Source organism: Pseudorasbora parva, chromosome 10 (genome assembly GCF_024679245.1).
Source record: "Pseudorasbora parva isolate DD20220531a chromosome 10, ASM2467924v1, whole genome shotgun sequence".
Taxonomy (NCBI): Eukaryota; Metazoa; Chordata; class Actinopteri; order Cypriniformes; family Gobionidae; genus Pseudorasbora; species Pseudorasbora parva.
This window is the reverse complement of record NC_090181.1, coordinates 41,864,513-41,886,994: the sequence shown is the minus strand read 5'-3', so window position 1 is coordinate 41,886,994 and position 22,482 is coordinate 41,864,513. Positions and strand designations below refer to the sequence as shown.

At 39.9% G+C, this 22,482-nt stretch overlaps 1 protein-coding gene across 6 annotated transcripts in view; it reads right to left on the bottom strand.

Annotated features, from left to right (window-relative positions):
* The window catches only part of ralgapa2 (Ral GTPase activating protein catalytic subunit alpha 2), a 253,571-nt gene that overhangs the window by 36,790 nt on the left and 194,299 nt on the right, over nucleotides 1-22,482 (bottom strand). For all 6 annotated transcript variants that reach the window (XM_067456168.1, XM_067456163.1, XM_067456165.1 and 3 more), the window contains 2 exons: nucleotides 12,947-13,105; nucleotides 12,115-12,242 (listed from right to left, as the gene is read on the bottom strand). In XM_067456168.1, coding sequence (XP_067312269.1) covers nucleotides 12,115-12,242; nucleotides 12,947-13,105 — 287 coding nt within the window. The remainder of the gene's footprint in view (nucleotides 1-12,114; nucleotides 12,243-12,946; nucleotides 13,106-22,482) is intronic.

Here is a 22,482-nt window from a genome sequence, read left to right as displayed (position 1 = left end):
TTTATACACCTAACTTTTTTGGTGTAGTGTTATTATTAATATTGTTAAATTAGGGCCACAGTCGCTTTACAGAAACAACACGACACGAATGCAAAAAAAAATAACGTATCACGGGACGCACAATACAGTTGGCGGGTTATACGGTGGCTGACATTTGAGTGACATTTAGGGAAGAATTGGATACGTGTGGCATAAGAGAGGATAAGCAGCGGCGGCAGCCTTCATTCAGGCCGAGAGAGCCAGAAATGAGTGACCGAGCTCTGGGAGATTGAATGGTAATCAGGGCACTGCTGATATTCACCGATTGAAGACTCTTTCTCACCATTGGAGGATTTCAATATCACAAGAGCCCTAGAGGCAGTATTCTTATCAGCAACGGCCTCAGACAAAGAAACCCCCCGATGAGATATGAGCTTTAACGAAGGCCGGTGCTGAACAACCGTGACGATTAGCGAGAGAGAATCAGGCATGCGTGAAGACGCAAACACAAAGGCATGAAGCCCCTCTTCTGCAAACGTGTCCACATCCTGGCAAACCAACACGAGCCTTGAGACAGCAGAACTCTTTTGAGAAAGACTATCATGCGAAGAATACCTCCGCTGCCGCAGGCAATTTCATTCTAATGAGCGAGAAACAAAACACAAACAAAACAAAGCAACAGTGCTCTGGAAAAACGCAGTCCGATCTTGCGCACACATGCTCTCAAACATTCAAATACTCCCACACTTAAGTGCCGAAGCTTGCCAGAATTGCTCATTATCACTCCCTTTACAAGACTATAGACAAAGCGCGCCAGAGACAAAACCCACACACGGCTCATCAATGTGAACGCATTCATTGTGTACAAGGGTGACAAACAAAAAGCGAAGCGACATCCATTTGGATAACCTGAGAGGGCTAACAGCTTTCTCCCAGAGTTGGCAGCCTGAGGAGGGAGGAGAAGAAAGTTCATTAATTAAACAGGGCTTGGGCAGACAGATGGAACCGCTAGCTGGATGCTAATTACTCTGAGAAGACGAGCAGGTTTAACACTCGTCCTCCCCTCCTCCGCTATCAATCACAATTAGCTCGGCTCGAAATGTCCATCCTGCTCATCGGACCGACAACAAGAAGAGTGAGAGACAGAGATAAAAAGCTACGGAGGCAGGAACTATGACCAACTGGACCACTTCATGTCCACTCAGAATCCAAAGAACATTTTATTGACTTGGGTAAGGACCGGAGAGTCAAGTACCAAAGTTACGAGACCAAGAATCCCTACCGAAATTTCTAGTGATCAATTACGCGATTCACTGTCATTTTCCCAGTTGTGAAATGAATATTTAACTACAAATTAAATAAACACTTAGCAAAAACGTTGGCAAATGCTTCTGAACTTGTCCACAGTCCCTGCTACATGAGGCGCTGAGAGATATTTATCATCTTCGCATTCTCACACTTTTGAGAAAACATCAGCTAAAGCAGCATGAAGCAGCAGCGAGAAGTAGTTGTTTGCCCAACTTGACATTTACTATACTTAGGTAAAACTGTCCAAATACAGCAGTCAAACAAAACTCTTAACAACCAATATCCACACTGGTCTCTGGCTCTTAATTGTGCTCATGCTCTTGGTGTCTAGTATATTTATGTTTTATATTTAAGTCTCTTTTGCCACACACACACACCACACACGTTTGTTTTGGTGAAATGTGGGGACATTCCATAGGCGTAATGGTTTTTATACCTAACAAACCATATTTTCTATCCCCTACACCGCCCCTACCCCTAAACCTACCCATCACAGGAAACATTCTGCATATTTTAGGGACAAACATCTAACATAGAAACATTTTGTCTAAACAAGCACAACTGATCAGTCATAAGAGCTAATTTCACTGTGTACAAGGAAACATGATGCATTTGTATAGCATTTGATGATAAATCCCTTACTAGGAGGCAACCGATTATCCATTGTTTTGCGTTTAATACAGTTGTCTCTCATCCACACAAAATAAACAACAACAAAACAAGAGAATACTCCATGCCAGAGTGCAAAAAACACAAGCTGGCAGGTGCCAACAGGAGCCGCTCTCAGGCTTTTCTCACGCAGTTTAGTAACGTCACTCCTGAGGGAGCATTAATAAAGAAGCAAGCTCTGAGTAACTCTACCTCTCTGTCTCTGTCTCTCTCTCTCACACACACACACACACACCCGCACACGAGATCTGGCAATGGCTCCTCCATTCACAATAGTGGCAGAACATAGACAGATGTCAAGCATGAATGCCTAATGGAGTGCTAGTGATTTTTTTCCCCATTTTGTGTGGGAGGAGACAGAGGTTCAAGTTTAAATGTAGACTGTCAAATTCAATCACATTGGCGCAGACGTTCTGTAACGGGAAAAAATATCAGAAAAACAAACACCCAGTAGGAGGAAATGTTGAAAAATCTTTTGATTTGAGCCAGAGCACTTTTAAACAGAGGTTCTTTATTACCATCAATGGTTTCATGAAATACTTTTTCATTACAAAAATGACAGTGGAAAAGGGTTATTGAGATTAATAAAATGTTCTTTACTCTTAAGAAAAAAACTGGTTCTTTTAAGAAATGTCCACTGTGTAAGTTTGTATTTTTTGCATCACAGAACATCTGCGCCATGTTTAAACTTGAACCATTGTCTCCTCCCACAAAAAAAGCAACAAAAAAAAATTCACAAGCACTCCATTAGGCATTCATACTTGACATCTGTCTATGTTCTGCCACTATGGCATCGCTGCGAACATACCCTTTAGAAAACTATTTTTAAAAGAGCAAGCAACCACCCAGAACACCAGTTAATCAGAGTTCTGCATAAGCAAGAACTAATTATATTGTATTTGGAAATGGTAAAAAATTATATGGTAAAGAAATCCTCCTATTGTCAGGGAAAAAATATATTTAAGGAATTAAAATTGCAGTTGGAGAGCGGCAAAACAAAAGAAAAAGGAGAATATCATCAAGTGTTTCACGTTGATAAAGTATGAAGAAGTTTGACCCAGTAGCATGCAGTACTCATATCGAATTAGACACGACTCGATGACCCGGGAGTCTTCCTGCTCCCTGCGGAAATTTGATTAAAAAAGCTATTGAGGATTCCGAGCATGATGATGATGTGCAGAAAAGAAAGTCCAGGCAGAGCCAAGGCTGCATGGATAAACGTGAAGTACACGACATCCATACACACATCTATTACATTTGCCACCTGTTTTTCTTTCTTTTTTATTTTCTCACTGAGTTGTTTACTGACCTGTGTTTAAGTCCTGGGTTTACCATAAGAGAAAATCCCCCACGGGCATTTGTGTGTGTGTGTGCGCGCATGTGTGTGTCACTATTCTTTGTTCCAGGCATTGCGAGCAGCAGGAGGGGTAGAGAGAGCTAGAGAAGAGTAATGCTATGAGTCATTCAGTGTTGGAGAGAGAGAGAGAGAGAGAGAGAGAGAGAGAGAGAGAGAGAGAGAGAGAGAGAGAGAGAGAGAGAGAGAGAGAGAGAGAGAGAGAGAGAGAGAGAGAGAGAGAGAGAGAGAGAGAGAGTGGGTGGGTGGGTGGGTGGGTGGGAGAATACTTGAGCATTTCATATAAAGAGGCAGTAGTGAGACGCCATATGCCATATGGGCAAAACTGACTTTCCACTCATGGCTGGGCTTGACAGGCCTGTGGATGGGAGCCCCCCTTTATTGTGTGTGTGTGTGTGTGTGTGTGTGTGTGTGTGTGTGTGTGTGTGTGTGTGTGTGTGTGTGTGTGTGTGTGTGTGTGTGTTACAAAGGCTATGTTCAAAATAAAATATTAACTTAGAGAATAAAATAAAATATTAACTTACTGTACTGTGCTTGAAAAATATCAAGTGAAACAGAAGGTATTTATTTCACACAATAGTATGCTACACTGCCACACACTGTAAAAAGAGGAAGCGTTGAGAAAATTTCCAATTCAGAAACTTGATCCATTCACATTTTTTAGGTTCTCTCAACTACACTATAAACTATGTAGTATCTTATATATATATATATATATATATATATATATATATATATATATATATATATATACACACACACACACACACACACACACACACACACACACACACACACACACACACACACACACACACACACACACACACACACACACACACACACACACACACACACACACACACACACACACACACACACACACACACACACACACACACACACACACACACTCACTCTGAAGGTTGTACATAGGCCTCAACACTCGACATAAACCTCAGAAATGGTGACAATTCACAAATGTAAAAGAGACGAGCTCTAACATTTGGCAGTCTCACATAATGAGTCATGAAATCATTCTGGAAATGGAAAGTTGAGTGCATTACATTGTGGCATAAAGTGCTCCATATGTTGCATTTTATATATATATTGCAGAAAATCGCAAGGGTTGTGCATGAATGTTTGCAGGCACGAAGGATTAGAAAAGGAGAGGAAGAGATAGGTGGGTTGAGTGAGTTTGATGTAACTCAGTGACCTGAACGCACTGGATTTTGCCAGGACCTCTAGTAACAGCTGGCAAGTTGGGAGACCCAGGAAAGCGGACAGGGGAGGGGGACAAACATGGGGGTGGAGGAGAAAGGAAAGTGAAAACAGGATTAGAGACACTGAACTGCTCTCCACAGAAAACATCGCCACCCAGCTCTCCTCTCAAAGATGCTCATATTAAAAGGGAATTTTCCCAGATGCCAGAAATATTCTCGACGAAAGGATGCAAAATGTAGGCGAGAATAGAGGCCAACGCATTGGAAGAGCACAGTCCCATTGAAAATATGTGCACTCTTGCGTTTCTGTAGTGGTACACAAACCTCAGTTGTCATATATATATATATATATATATATATATATATATATATATATATATATATATATATATATATATATATATATATATATATATATATATATATATATACTATATATATATATACAGTCTTGTTCAAAATAATAGCAGTACAATGTGACTGACCAGAATAATCAAGGTTTTTAGTATATTTTTTATTGCTATGTGGCAAACAAGTTACCAGTAGGTTCAGTAGATTCTCAGAAAACAAATGAGACCCAGCATTCATGATATGCACGCTCTTAAGGCTGTGCAATTGGGCAATTAGTTGAAAGGGGTGTGTTCAAAAAAATAGCAGTGTGGCATTCAATCACTGAGGTCATCAATTTTGTGAAGAAACAGGTGTGAATCAGGTGGCCCCTATTTAAGGATGAAGCCAACACTTGTTGAACATGCATTTGAAAGCTGAGGAAAATGGGTCGTTCAAGACATTGTTCAGAAGAACAGCGTTTTTTGATTAAAAAGTTGATTAGAGAGGGGAAAACCTATAATGAGGTGCAAAAAATGATAGGCTGTTCAGCTAAAATGATCTCCAATGCCTTAAAATGGAGAGCAAAACCAGAGAGACGTGGAAGAAAACGGAAGACAACCATCAAAATGGATAGAAGAATAACCAGAATGGCAAAGGCTCAGCCAATGATCACCTCCAGGATGATCAAAGACAGTCTGGAGTTACCTGTAAGTACTGTGACAGTTAAAAGACGTCTGTGTGAAGCTAATCTATTTTCAAGAATCCCCCGCAAAGTCCCTCTGTTAAAAAAAAGGCATGTGCAGAAGAGGTTACAATTTGCCAAAGAACACATCAACTGGCCTAAAGAGAAATGGAGGAACATTTTGTGGAGTGATGAGAGTAAAATTGTTTTTTTTGGGTCCAAGGGCCACAGGCAGTTTGTGAGACGACCCCCAAACTCTGAATTCAAGCCACAGTACACAGTGAAGACAGTGAAGCATGGAGGTGCAAGCATCATGATATGGGCATGTTTCTCCTACTAGGGTGTTGGGCCTATTTATCGCATACCAGGGATCATGGATCAGTTTGCATATGTTAAAATACTTGAAGAGGTCATGTTGCCCTATGCTGAAGAGGACATGCCCTTGAAACGGTTGTTTCAACAAGACAATGACCCAAAACACACTAGTAAACGGGCAAAGTCTTGGTTCCAAACCAACAAAATTAATGTTATGGAGTGGCCAGCCCAATCTCCAGACCTTAATCCAATTGAGAACTTGTGGGGTGATATCAAAAATGCTGTTTCTGAAGCAAAACCAAGAAATGTGAATGAATTGTGGAATGTTGTTAAAGAATCATGGAGTGGAATAACAGCTGAGAGGTGCCACAAGTTGGTTGACTCCATGCCACACAGATGTCAAGCAGTTTTAAAAAACTGTGGTCATACAACTAAATATTCGTTTAGTGATTCACAGGATTGCTAAATCCCAGAAAAAAAAAATGTTTGTACAAAATAGTTTTGAGTTTGTACAGTCAAAGGTAGACACTGCTATTTTTTTGAACACACCCCTTTCAACTAATTGCCCAATTGCACAGCCTTAAGAGCGTGCATATCATGAATGCTGGGTCTCATTTGTTTTCTGAGAATCTACTGAACCTACTGGTAACTTGTTTGCCACGTAGCAATAAAAAATATACTAAAAACCTTGATTATTCTGGTTAGTCACATTGTACTGCTATTATTTTGAACAAGACTGTATATATATATATATATATATATATATATATATATATATATATATATATATATATATATATATATATATATATATATATATATATATGCTTGTCGGAAAACAAATCTCTGTATTGGCCCAAGTTTGGGAGATTCATGCCACTGACTGATACTCAGAGCAGGGTCATTGAACTATAACTATATAATAATAAAAAAATACTTGAAATAAAATTAACATTAACAGCCATTTTATTGTTTTAATAAAAGTAATGTTAATATCTTATAACTTATATAAAAAACAAATTACTGAAATTAATATGAATATAGAAACAATTGCAAAATATTGACAACATTTTTTTATTAAAATCTATCTAAAATCTAATCTAAAATCTAAATATAAGTATTATATATTTTATATTTCTTTGATATTTTTTCCTTTTGCTCTACACTCATATTCAGCTGAATTTCTCCAATGTTGTTGATATAAACATTTGTAGAAACTTCTGCACCATTATTTGAATGCTGTTTTAGGCTATTATAGTTATATTATGTTGGGCTATTATTGTGGTATCATTCATTTTAAATGTACATGCCCCAAACGTCATGCAAAAAAGCTAAATTTGGTAAGCAATGTCGCTAGGACAGTCTTTTCCAGTTCAACTAGCTGGCTTTTAGCCAGAATAATCTGCTAGTATTGGAAGTTCGAATGTCAGAGCTCAACACAACAATTAAATTTCAATATAATGTATGGATCTCGTGCTTCAATAAGAAGCTACTATGAACACAGTCAGAACTAATATGGTGGGATGGCCACAATGACATCCAAATGATCACATTAATAATCCTCATCCTAAATTGCTGGTACTTGTATTGTGGTTTATGAGACCACATCCCCAACTTACCCTCAAATATCCTCCAACAATCACGGGTGCTAAAAGCTGAATCTTGCATGACGGACGGTGGGTAGGAACAGATTATGGCTATTGATTGGTGCCTAGAGATGGATCTGAGCCAGGAGGAGAGAGGGAGTAAGCAGGCTAACTCCATCGATTCTTGTTCAGCGGGGGAGGCAGCAAAAAGACTGAAGGTCAGTGAATCTCTGCCTCACCTCTTAAAGGCCACTGGTCTGCCATCGCAAGCCCGTATGGATTAAAGCATCTCGGCTGCATGCAGAGAACGACAGAAAGAAAGTTAACAGACAGTGTATGGCACACTGACCTTAGGCCAAGATAGGTCAGGGTGAGTAAATAATGATTGAAGTTTCATTTTTGGGTGAACAATTCCTTTAAAAGGACCCGTTATGCCCTTAAGCAATACAAATAATGAGAACATGAAGGAACAAAAGCCTCTTGTATCAGCTCAAGATGAATTTTCTTCATTTATTGATCATGTAATATATCCTAAGTTTCCCTGCACATGGCTTCAGCATGGCCCTCTTCAAACTCGCAGCAGCTGATGAATCAATAATCACAACGCATTATGCGCAACGTGAAAGGTGTCAGCAGGAGTGAAGACTCTCCATTCAAGATAAGCCCTTTGGAAAAGCATAATCCCAGAGTCGGGCGGGACAGAGATCCATAGATTAGCTCCGAACACTCACCTGCATACACACATACGAACGCAAACAATAGAGCGCTGGGGTGTGGGACAGCGCAGGGCACAGGGGTGGATTGCAGTGCCCCATGCCAAGCGTTGGTGGTCATTTCACCGAAACCCATCCAATTAGAGCTGAGTGATGGTGTAGCCCGCTGGAGGCCCCTCCATCTCTGCGGCATGGCCAGAGAGAGACACCTGCTTTTATCAGCCTGCGCAGGGAGTATGAGGACTCTCTTTGAAGAAATATTCAACTAATTACGTTGGAGCACCAAGCACAACAAGCAGGAAGATTGCAGGGACCCCGGCCCATTGTGAAGCAGAAAACTCCACAGAAGATTTCATCTCTGCACAAAAACAGACGTCTTTCAGACCGAGAGGCAAGGTCATTGTTCTGACCGGAAGCGACAGACTGTAAGAGAGAGAAGAAAGAGGAGGGAACCAATACCATTTTCACACTGCAGTTGAATGTGGATCAAATCTAATCATTTGTTGGAAACAGACAAAAAATGATTGAGCTACACCTGTTTGAAGTCGATAAAGTCATTTTTGAGAAAATTTGAGTTAATGCTTTCTATAGTGTTTTCCAAAACTAAATCACCTAGCAATCATATCTTAAAATCCCTGGTAATAACACCAAATTTGGCACACAACGAGTCAAGACCAGATACACTATATTGCCAATAGTATTGGGGCACCTCTCCAAATTCATTGAATGCAGGTGCTCCAATCCCTTCCATGGCCACAGGTGTATAAAATCAAGCACTAGGCATGCAGACGCTACTACAAACATTTATGAAAGAATGGGTCGATCTCAGGAGCTCAGTGAATTCAAGCGTGGTACCGTGATAGGTTGCTACCTGTGCAGTAAGTCCATTCGTAAAATTTCCTCAGTATAACCGTGAAAGCAATTGGGAACAACAGCAACTTGGCCATGTAAAAATCACAGCATGGGCTCGGACATGTATGAATCACAGAACTTTGTGTGGCCTTCAGATGAGCTCAAGAACAGCGTGTAGAGAGCTTCATGGAATGGGTTTCCATAGCCGAGCAGCTCATCCAAGCCTTACATCACCAAGTGCAATGCAAAGCGTGGGATGCAGTGGAGTAAAGCAGCCGCCACTGGACTCTAGAGCAATGGAGACGTGTTCTCTGGAGTGACCAATCACGCTTCTCTGTCTGGCAATTCATTGGACGAGTCTGGGTTTGGTGGTAGCCAGGAGAACGGTACTTGTCTGACTGCATTGTGCCAAGTGTAACATTTTTGTTTATTATGGTGTGGGGTTGTTTTTCAGGGGTTGGGCTTGGCCCCTATGCTCCAGTGAAAGCAACTCTTAATGCTTCAGCATACCAAGACATTTTATACAATTTCATGCTTCCAACTTTGTGGGAACAGTTTAGGGATGACCAACTTGACTGGCCTGCACAGAGTCCTGACCTCAACCCAATAGAACACCTTTGTGAAGAATTAAAGCGGAAACTGTGAGCCAGGGCGGAGCTTCCGGCCAAAACACAACATGTCAACATCAACATCAGTTGAGGGTTGCAACAATAACTTTTACATGACAATATCCTGGCCGGACTACTGTTGTCAGTGATATAAGGATTTGAAATTAACATGATTTCTCATTGTCTAGTGACATATCAGGGCCATTTTATGATTAACTGAAATACATTTCTTACATACAGTTCTTTTAAAACAATACCAAACTCATGCTGAGGGGAAGTGAAACACCAGTCATCCAGACGTGGGCAGAGAAAAACAGCATTTTTCATGGACAAAAGGAAAGGTATTCCTCTCAGAAAATGTACAAATAAAGATGCTTTTAGATGTTTCATTGCTGTTTGGAGCGCTAGAGGAGGGTTAAAATAAATATGAATTTTTTGATTTAATGCCAACCTGAAGACTTTGCCCTCGCCTCTTTACCCTCATAATTAATCACTGTTGTTTTATGTATGCGGGTCAGTGCAGGAGCACCGTCTGTTCAAGCCAATGTCTGACATGGGACACATATCAAATGTCCCAACCTTAAACCAACAACAACAAACAACAAAAAAATCTGATTTGATCATAAAACTGGAATTGGGCTTGTGTTGTAAACTTGGACAAAGAGATGAGCAATGGAAAGACAAACAGAGACAGAAAGACATACAAAGAACGAGTGAGCGAGCGAAACACACAGAGAGAATGCACTTATGTGTGAATGTAAGAGGTGACGGTTGAGCAGATGTTCTAGCGATGGACGGATAAGAGACAGTGGTGTAGAAGCAGCACCCAAAAGCAGATCAATTATTCATAGAGACAGATCAAGTCATTTCAGTAAGCTGTGAAAGCAGAATATCCTTAATGGCCTTTCACACCCTATTCACAAGAGACAATTAACAGTCACACACACCCACACACAATAATGATCACACTGACGCAATATCATTCCAGAAAGGAAAGAGCAGAATTAAAACTCAGGCATGATGCAGCAATATCTACTTACCACAGTATGATCTATTCTCCGTAGCGCTACAGGTGTTATGAAAACTTATTACACAGTGCTATGAGAATACGTGATTGGCCAACAAAGTTGGAAAATTGGTTAAATCAATGTAAACCATCCTATTTCTATTTTTAATAAATGCTACTTTTTATAGTAAAAATAATAAAAATGAAACTATATCCATATAAAGTAATTTATTTTAAATTGTAATAATGTTTTTAAAAATTCTCTCAAGATTTCAAAATTATTCAAGCAAATCCAACCTTGGCGAGCATAAGATATGATTAAAAAAAAAACTATTACAATCGTACCAACCCCAAACTTTTGAATGGTAGCTGTCCTAGTTGCTTATCCCTCATACCCCTTTTTCCTCTCACATCATTATCATGATATTGCCTCAAATCAATAATTTGTGTCTACCTGTTTTATGTCAGCGTTACTTTAAGGTTCATTTTGGGATAATAGCCACTGAATTTATATTTTCCCATTTACCAAAACTGGTTGGCACACTTTCCAAAAGTGTTTATTTATTATTTACAACTACACAACTCAACTTCTTGCCAAACACTTTTAAACTAGTAATGGCAGCTTACACCTTTTTTTCTAAGCAAGATACTCAATCGGTGAAGAAGAGAAGATGTTTTACGTGCTAATGAAGAAGCTATGAGTCAAACAAATATACATTCAGTAATAGCATAAGCGTAACAGTCGATTCATGGTCACTGAATTATTGATAAGCAAGTCTTCCACATTTCAAACTCAAGCTAGCCATTGATTTGTAATAATTACATAGCGGGTCTGATTCAATCCGCTCCCTAGTTCCACAGAAAATATGCCCTACCCAGGCATTTCTAGGGACATCTCATTGACAAATCATTCTAATGCAATAAAACATTTGCTTTCTAAAAATTCCCAGAATACACCATACACACCAGCAAGCATTGGCTACACACTATTTGTACTTACCGTAAAATGGCACCTTGTATTCGCCAGAAATGGAGGACGAGCTGTACTTTTAATAGCGATAACAAAGAACAACAAATGACGGCAAAAAAATAGCCGCTCATGATGTGTTATACAGCAATAGTGTTGATAAACACACCCCCAATAATGACGTCACAGATTATCGTAGTGTGTATATTATCATAGTGTGGTTTTTCTACAGGTACAAAGTTAGCACTAAAACTTTTGGCTTGCTCAGTTGGGGACAGTAAATCCTTAACTATGTCACCGATCTGCCCGCATTGACACTCTATAATTGAACTAGACGATGACATTACTGATTTCTCCAGAGCGGCTGTACAGGCAAATTATTTTCCTGTTATCGCTGTGAAGCTGCTTTGAAAAAATCTGCATTGTAAAAAGCTCTATATAAATAAAGGTGACTTGACCAAAATCACATACAGATACTAGAATACAGGGATCTGACAGTTGACCATAAATGTGAAAGGATACAAACTCTGGTAGAGCGGCAGTCGAGACTTCACGGCCCTGCTTGCATTGATGCACGTGGCCCGCACCAGACTCGGCAACAGCGTTCCAGTCACTATCGCCCCGTCGAACAGAGGCCCAAAGAAAGGAACCTGGTCGAGAGAGAGCAAAAAATGAAGACACATTGTATGTTTTAAACATTAAATCAATTTACATGAAGTCTCAGCCCGATGTTGCATGTGATGGGTACGCCACAAACAGAACAGACGGGGAAAAATCAATGCGCAGGACCGCTGAATCTAGCCGATGGATAATGCAGTACTTCCATTTGCCACGGCTTGCATTTATCGAGTGGATGACATGAGAGTTATTAGAGTGGAACGGCAGATAACAGTGACACAGCTGAGGGAATTTCACTAATTGCAGCCGGTGACAAGGTGGAGGAAGCACACATCTGACAGCATCCAGGCCACTCAACACACAGCAGTCAAGATTCGTAGAGGTGACGTTTTTACGAGAAATTACAAATGATGCACGCTTGGCTTCTCTGGGGATCTAGTGGCAGACGCGGGAGGAGGAAGATGAAAGGCAGCTTGACCGCGATGAGAGTGGCGTGCCGACAGTGCAGTAATGGACTCTGAGCATTAGTGCTTTCAGAGAACAGACAGGAAGAGATACCATCCAGCCACAATCCACATATCCTGACAATCAACGAAACATTGCGCATCCTGACGAAGATCTCAAGACGCCTCTGGAGAGGCATTTCACGTAATATACGAAAGTCTGGTAAGTTATGGTGGACGGTTGTGGTTTATAATGCAATGTAATGTTATTATCTTAACGATGGGGGACGTACCTGGGTTTTTTTCATGATCTGAACAAAGAACATGTGGTTTTTCATTGGGTAGATGATGATGAGGACATCGCCGAAGTCTGTGGGAATGATTCCTCGTCTGTAATCCCGCGTGTGCTCCGACCACACAATGTGCACTTCATCGTTTCCCAAGTGACGAAGCTATGACCAACCAGAGGCAAAACACATCAATAAATCTGACACAAAAAATGGTAAACATTAGTCATATAACTCAGAAGGGCTTTTCACGTCGGAGGAAAACCAACACAAATAATCATTTGTACAGTGCAGACATATTGAATAAAGAGAAAAACATTCTTAGAAAAACATTAAAAAAAGTATGACTCAACCTCACAAACATGTATGTTTTCTTAGCGACCAACAATCGTTCCAGAAAGAAAAGACTACATTTATTTTAGTACATAACAACTCCTGAAATTATTCTGTGAATTTTCAATCTGAAGTCAAATGAGCTGGAGAAATTGGGTTCATTATGTTTCAATCATTTAAACAAATTGACTTTAGCCAGAAAATTGGACAGATTTTCATTTTACATAAAAATATACATACATTTGTAGGAAATGCATTTTTCAGAAGCTCATTTTATGCCAAGGAACATGAAACACATGGGTGCAGAGAGTCTGATCAATGTGCAGTTCTAATGTTGAAGCACCAGTAAGATATTTGCAATACTTTGTTTAATGTTGAGTATGAGGAAATGTGTATATCAGAGCAATGGGTTCAGAGATGTGGTACTATTAGCTGCCAGAATTGTAAAGTCTTTTACGTTCAGCAAGGAGAAGTTAAAAATATAACTAGTATAAACTGTTTCTACTTGACCAGTATGGGTCAATGCGGATACTGTATAATGAGCTGGAAACCTACGGGCAATTCTAAATAATTCAAAATTCACTAAATACATGTTTGGAGATAGAAAATGTCTGCTATCCATCGACACAGTTGTTGGTAGATGGACATGAAAAGTGAACAATGGTATTAGCATAGGGTCAATGCTTGACCCTATACCGACTAGGCTACTAAAAGAGATGCTTCCAGAGGTCATAAATCCTCTTACTTAATATTATTAATTCATCCTTGACATTAGGATATGTACCGAAAACCTTTAAGTTGGCTATAATTAAACCACTTATTAAAAAAACGCAACTTGATCCTAAAGAATTAGTCAATTACAGGCCAATCTCAAATCTACTGTTTCTATCAAACATACTAGAAAAGGCTGTGTCTTCACAATTATGTTCCTTTTTAAAAAGAAATGGTATATGTGAGGATTTCCAGTCAGGATTTAGACCGTATCATAGTACTGAGACTGCTCTCATCAGAGTTACAATTGATTTACTCTTATCATCTGATCGAGGTTGTATCTCTCTATTAGTGTTACTCGATCTTAGCGCTGCATCCAATACTATCGATCACAATATTCTTCTGAATAGAATCGAAAATTATGTTGGCATTAGTGGAACTGCATTGGCATGGTTTAAATCGTACTTATCTGACCGTTATCAGTTTGTAGCAGTAAATGAAGAGATGTCACACAATCACAAGTTCAGTATGGGGTACCGCAAGGCTCAGTGTTAGGACCGCTGCTCTTCACCCTGAATATACTACCACTGGGAGATATCATTAGGAAACATGGCGTTAGTTTTCATTGTTATGCTGACGATACTCAACTCTATATTTCCTCACGCCCTGACGAAACGTAACATTTCACAAGATTAACGGAATGCATAGCTGATATAAAAAAATGGATGAATTGTTTTAGCTGCTATCGTGAACACATTGCTTCGCTGCTGTAGAAGACGTACAAAAAGCTGAGCTTGTGAGGCGCTGTCAAAAGAGTAATTTACGATAGTTCCTGACAATTAAAACAAAAATCAGGCTTGCGTACTTCTGACATCAATTACTGCTTTATTTGTTCAGAAAAAGAAGTAACTTAAAATGTTGTTTGTTTCTTGTACTTTTCATATTCAGTGCTTCCAGTAGGCTATTTTACGGAGCTGTCAACACTGGAAACCCCAACGGCATGCAGTAAGTTGATGAACAGCCCATTATTAACATATAAATCTATATGCAATTAAACTAAATACAATTACTTTATTTAAAAGTTTTGTGCTTGTGTTTTTTTATGAATCACACCTGTTTCTGAATATTGTTCGACACTATATCTACATATATACACTAGTAGTCTACACTGTTTAGATCAATATTCAGCAGTAGGTGGCGCTTATGGACAAGTAGAAATACAATAATATGTGTGTATACAAAGCAGCGCTGCACTTATGATCACTACTTTAAAAAAATTGTTAAAAAATGGATAAAAAAAATCTGTTCTTTTAACGTTAAACTTTTTTTCAGTAGCTTTTGACTTAAAATGTGTGATACAGACCATCAGACTGTTATCAACCAACTTAAGAGGATAATGTGATAGGTATGTTTGCCTATATAGCCCAATCTAATGATAATGCACACGTAATTTTTCATACACGGCATCATTCATTGTCACTAAAAACAGAAGCAGCGCAGACAGACCATAAAGACTTCATTCCAAATAATTAACAACAATTAAGTGGACAATTACCAAAATGGTGAGAAATTAAAGTGACCTCTGTAATCAAGAAATAGGAGTCTTGGAAGCATTTCGCTGCAACCGTGCGGCCTTAAGCGAGCTCCTGTCAATGGGTCGTTAAACATCTGCCGATGCACCCATGCCTAATGAGCCATTACCAAAACATGTCCTCTTCACCAAAAATGCAATTACCACATTTCCCCATAAGCCCCTAATTATGCTAATGGGCTAAAATTAAACAAATCCACAACAAGCTGATTGGGTCGGCGCATACCGATCCATTTGGAGAGTCAGCAGAAGAATTGGCGGCATGTAAACAGGTTGGGGGAAGAGAGGAAATGCACAGCACATTGTGGAAATACACCAGATGCCATTCTCAATGAAAGGGATCAGATGTTAAAGACTGCAGACTTCTAAGAAATGCAAACTTTAGAAAAGGGTGAAGTAGAGGGCTAGTGAAGGTGCTGTGGGTGGTTGCCGTGCTGCTGCTATGCATTGCTAAGATGTTCTATGCGGTTGCTGGGGTATCTGGGTGGTTGGTGGTTTCTTTCTGGCCCAAGTCAATAGAGTCTTTAAGAGCCTTTGATATGCTGGTCTCTAGATATAGCCTGGGTCATTCCACCAATGAAAGGCTTTGGGATTTTTTTACCCACTTTATTACCCACAAGATGTAAATCAGTGATAATACAGCTTTACTTAAACCACATGACTTTCAGTATCATTCCTGTCTGTGTTGGAAAGGATTATTTACCAGTTTAAAATCAGGTACACTGAAATTGACTGCTATATGAATAGGGATGCCAAAATTCTCAATATAATATTGAACCGTTTGGTATGGCATTCACAGTTCAATATGTGCTTCGGTTTTGCGTTTAATTAATTATTTCTATTTCTCTCCGTTTGAAATATTTCTCTCAGTTTATTAATGTTCATTTTAATAATTTATAAATGTTAAAAGTTTCAGTTTGAGTGAGTCTACGCGCTGATACGAGCAAATATCCAATCATATGAACTAGGGATGCAACAATGCAGTTAGTCCACGGTTCAATACATACCTGGCTTTTTAACCACGGTTTTTCAGTTCAGTTCGTTTTTTTCCTATTCTATTCTTATCTTTGGTTCATCGTTTTATTATTTTTACTTCTTTTTACAACTATAGTTATATTTCTTATACATTTGTTGATTATTACTTTTGGTTAGGGCTGTCTGACTGGAAGAGATTGGAAAAGGAGAGCAGTGTGCTACGCTTCTTTCTGCCTGTGGTAGCAGCGAGTGTAAAGAAGCAGACTCAAGAGAGGGGAGGCCATGCGGGGCATCGGTAACGTTTCCTACAAGAGCCCGTCTTGGACCGAGTTGTAAGGTCCAGGAGATATTGCGAACCTGCTCCATCTTTTCCATCTCAGATAGGAGTACCCGAATTTAGAATCAGGCAGATAGGAATCTATCTGGAATTCTCTTTACAACTGTTTCTATTTTAATTTTTACACATTGTATTTTTTTTCTTATGCATTTGTTATCCCTATTTTAATTCATTTCCATGTAAAGCACTTTGAATTGCAATAATGTCTTTATTGCAATACTCTTTCTTTATCTTAATTAAAAGACTTTGAAAAACCTTACTTAAACTTAACTTTATTTAAAAACAAACAAAAAAAAAACCTTGAACCTTGTACACAATCCTGGTGTATTGTATAATATATATATATATATATATATATATATATATATATATATATATATATATATATATATATATATATATATATATATATATATATATATATATATATATATATATATATATAAAGATTTACAGTGGCAGCTCAGAGATGTACAGTAGCATTTAAGTATGAGATTGAATAAATAAATGTAGGCTAAAATTAAAATTACATAGTTGTTTTTAGTTGTTTTATTAAAGGGGGGGTGAAATGCTGTTTCCTGCATACTGAGCTTTTTACACTGTTAAAGACTTGGATTCCCATCCTAAACATAGACAAAGTTTCAAAAACTAATGTTGGACGTTTGATGGAGTATTTCTGTGTCAAAAATACTCCTTCCGGTTTCTCACAAGTTTCGGCGAGTTTTTTTCGAGTATGGGTCTATTTGACGTTAATAAGAGCGAAAGGTCCTTGTATGGGCCGTACGGGCTCTTCTCCCGGTAGGGTGCGTGCACGCGTGACTAGAGCACGCTGTAAACAGTCTCTCAGCTGCAGATCCAGTCGTCCGTGAACGGCGCCGCGCTCCACTTTATTCCTATGGGTGACGTCGAGCGACTTCAACTCTTCAGCACAGCATTCCGGGAAGGCAGCGCTGCATTTGAACCGATTTGAACGCAGAAATGACGGGAAGCTTGACAACATCGTTTCAGTTGCGTCTCAAAATGGATTTACACGCCACTGCTGTCACAGGACTTTACCAAATCATACCAAAGAAGTGTGTTTCTGACGGAGCGGTCCCAGCGATAAAGCTTCGACGGTGAGTTAACTTAAACTGCTTCAAATGTCTCTGCTATTGGCTACCGTCGCATGAGTAAACATCAGTAAACGACACGATCGCGTGCTTCGTCATTCAAATGCGCTAACGGTTACTCCATTGTTGTTCTGTGTATAACGTTACAGTATGCTTGCTACTTCTAAGGTCTAGTCGCATACAATAGTCCATAAACCGAATCATGTCCTCATACACTGCGAGTAAACACACAGAAATGTGGAGAGGCCATTAAATACAGTAACTTACATACCACAGAGACGGACGTCCTGCTGTTGCCGTTTCTCCTGTTCAATTTATTTCTCCCTCAGATTTGATTGTGGATCATTATCTGTATTAGCTGAGATAGATGGGTTTCTCCACGCTTGAGGACGTCACCGCTTTGCGCGCTTGTCATTCTTTAGCTCCGCCCACACGATACGCCTCCAGGCGCTCGGTTTTTTCCGGAAAGACTCGGTACAGCCTATATGTCTTTTATAAATATGATAAAACTAAAGACTTTTCGGAGATATGAAGGATGCAATACTACTCTATAGGTACTCAAGATTGACATGAGATTGACTGAAACTGAGTGTTTCACCCCCCCTTTAAATAAAATTTTAGAGGTGAACTGTCCCTTTAAGGACAAGTGTTCACAATCACTAGGCTGCGCTGCTAAGACCTGCTCGCATCTCATATACAGAAGCACGTGATTTTACTTTGACTTCAGACATAACCGACTGTGTTTATGTTAACCTTGTGTGTATTGGACAGTATAAGTGCAGTAACTAGTCCAGTAATCACGTGTTTGACAGACGCGCATGCAGTCAGCATGTAAAACACAAATTTAACGTTTAACCGGCAAGGCTTTAAAACGCGGCTAAACACCCCCTAACTTAAAGTTGCACTATGTAGTATTTTTGCAGTAAAATATCCAAAAACCACTAGGCCAGTGTTATATATTTTGTTCAGTTGAGTACCTACAATATCCCAAATGTTTCCAACTATTTGTAAATTGTGAGAAAATTGCTATTTTAACTAAGGACCGGGACGTGTCAGCATAGCGTCTGAGAGAGTCGCCTGTCAATGGCGTCATGTCTGCGTTACCCTCGGTTTCGGGTTTTATTTGGCAGGAGCGCTTTACTCTTAGCAGTGTGAACAAGTGAACGCACAAAGTAACGTCATAACATAATTTTCAACACACTTAAATGTATCTAATATGATAAACAGAGCTGCATTACCTCATAATCATAACCGGAAGAGCGGATCAGTGCAGGCACCCGGCGACTGTGTCCTGTCATGATTTAAGTCCCGGTGTTCGCGAGGCGGGTATTTGTCTATCCCCTTAGAAAAGCGCAATGTTTTATTTTATGTCATCATACTTGATCGTTCATCTATCCGTGTAACTGTATTTAAATAGAGAAAACGTGGCGGTGTTTGTTCGCTTCTAACTTGATCTCTGTTTAGTACAATAGTGAATGAACTGGGCTTAGTGGGCTAAGCTAAATGCTATCAGATCATCACCGCGCGTCAGAGAGATTAAGTGCATGCACTCAGATGAGAGAGGTATGGATCAACTCGTCTTAGTTAAGGGAATAACATAGTTTAATATGAAAAAGCGGTGAAGTATCCCTTTAAGAACGGAAGATGTGTTGAATCATCACATCACATTACTGTACTGTACTGTAATTCATGTTTTTCATCCTCAAATTTAAGACTTCTTAAATCATAACTAAGACTTTTGTTATGCTATTTAATATCTTTAAGACTTTTTTATTTCCCCTAAATTTGATCAAACTGAATTAATTTAAGGATACGTTTTAATTGTTTAATGCCAAGGATTGCTCAAATTGCAATACCTTAAGTATGAACAAGAGTAATAGTGGCGTTTGCATTAGCAAACATGAAAATATGAGGATATTAGTGGCCATATGTTGCATAGAGCATAACATTTACACTGAAACAGTTTGGTGTAGAAACAATTCACTCATAAATTGCTAGTAAATAATACTAAGGATCAGCAAGTAACACTTTTAATTAAATGTGATTTTTTTTTTACTTGAAAGACTGAAATAGTATTTTCTTTTAAAACGTACTCCAATAATCTTTATTTACAAAAAAACAACAAAAAACATGATTCAGATCATAAACACACAGGCGCTGAGCAGAGCAAGAGATGCCCTGAAGCTTAAACGATGCCTTGTAAAGAGCCTCCCTCTGAAACAAAAGAGTGTGTGTGTGTGTGTGTGTGTGTGAGGTGCCTCCTGACACCGGCCCTCGCATGGAAACACCCTCCCAGTAACTGCATTACTAGCCTGGCCAGCTGCTCTGCTCCATTCTGCCCCCCAGCACTCAATTTGATTCAGGAATTCCTCTCTTTTTCCCCTCTGTTTTCCTCGCTGTCGTCTCTTCACCCCTCCTTTCTCTCGCTACCTCTGAAAGTTGCATTTGCAAATTAGAGGAGTTACTTCCTGTCTGCCTGTGGCTGATAAAACAGCCCTTTCACCCCTCCTCACACGTGCCGCCCTACAGTCGGCCTCTCTCGCTGCCAGAGCGGGAGCGCTGCAATTACAGGGCCTGATGTCCAAAATGAATCGAGCATGGCTCGCGGCACACACGCTCCCTCCCTTCCCCTAACAGAGGAAGCGGAGTGTGGCTGAGATGGGCTAATGTGAGCTCTGGCGGTGAGAGGCTTCAATGTCCGGGAGCCTGATGAATTTTTCTCTCTGCAGGCCTGCGCATGATCGGATTGAGCGCTCAAACGGAGCAGGTTCCCACCGGCTCATTTTGCCAGAGTTAACCTGCTAACGCATGTCGATCGCTATCCCGCCGACACGGGCGGAATTCGATAGCAGGGCCCTGCTGGTATCCGGCAGGCCTTTGGCCCTTGCGGCGTGAGTTAATGTGCTGATCGGGGCCCCGGTCACAGCGCGCACAGGAGTCCAGAGACTGAGAGCTGTTACTAAACCTGCACATGCCCGGCTCTCTCACTGACGGCACTGTCTCGTGTCAAGTGTAGTCATTAAAACACCATTTTAGATGGAATGAAATGGTAATAAATGAATGTTTTAGGGGGTAAGCAAACATTTGTTATCGTATAAAAGCAGTCACAAAATACACATTTTGTCCGGATCACTAACGTCAAAGTGATAGACTATTAGCATATAGATTGGCGCTATGGTTCTGTTCTGGGTAAGAACTCTGCACATCCATGCAGCCCAGTATGGATAAGAGTAGAAAGAGCAGTGATAAACCCCCCTAGGGTAACGAACAGAAGCAACGATGTATTTCATTAATGCCAATATTAAAATGCACAACATAATTCAGGAATTTAGTCTGATTCAGGGGGAATCAGATGCCAAATCCTAAATGACGAGAGGAGGAGCTGGGGATGGAGAGGGTAATTAGCTCCGGAGAAACACGATAGCAGCTGATAATACTAAAGGAGGACACATGCTGTGATAGACATCGTATTCCTATAGGTAGACGTGATCCGCTGACAGTCAGTTGATGCGAGCTTGACAAACATGACCTGTCAGAACTAACGCTATACGCTGGATTTTAAAAAATATTAAAAGATTTTTTGCTTTCGTACGAGCTTGCAGACTATTTATTTCACTTGCGTGGAAATTGTTGATGCTCGTATGAGTGCAGCTTGCAGCGTGTGAGAGGGATTACAAGCCAAGCACGTTATGAGCACCCCTGGAGCTCTAAATTTCTAAACAAATTTTTTGCACTATGTTTACATATGAGACACATATTTTCAAGTACATTCTCTCATAAAAAAAAACTCTTAAAACTACATTCCGACACACAACAATAGCATTTGTAAAAAAAATACCATGACAGACGCCTCAAGAGGAGAGATAAAAACAGTGAAATGGTTATAGTGCTGTTATCACTAGAATATCGCATGGCTGGAAAAGGCACTCAGCCAGATTTGAGAACCAGAAAGAACTGTTGTAAAAGAGCGTTTCACACTGGCAGTTTAGTTCTAAATGGGTCAAATTAAAATTTGGTAATGTGAAAGCAGTCATGCGGATCTGGGTTCGCACCAGGGTACTGAACACAAGACTACCTGGAGGAGATGGTCTCTGTGTTCGGTTGCATTTGAACTGTTGTGTGAAAGCAACAGACTCAGGCGTGCACTTGTTCAGGAAGTAAAGTAACCTGCGCATACATTTTAGCAGATTACAGTGTATTTAGCTCAGTAAAACACATGGGACGATAGTGCTGATGATGTACCTTGGATACAAGCAAGAGTGAGCCTGCAGTGTTTTCAAGCAACGCGAGTGCAATCAGGGCAGAAAATGAATGGCAATCCACTGTCACCTCGAAAGAGTCCTTTTGCAAGCAGCAGAAAGCCGCCTTCAGGTGACACACAAAGTAAACCCAAGTGTCGTTTACTCTTCTGCGCATAATCAAATTAATAAAAAACACAATATATTGACCAATGTTCTGTTTTCTATCATGCGCGATGCACATTTGT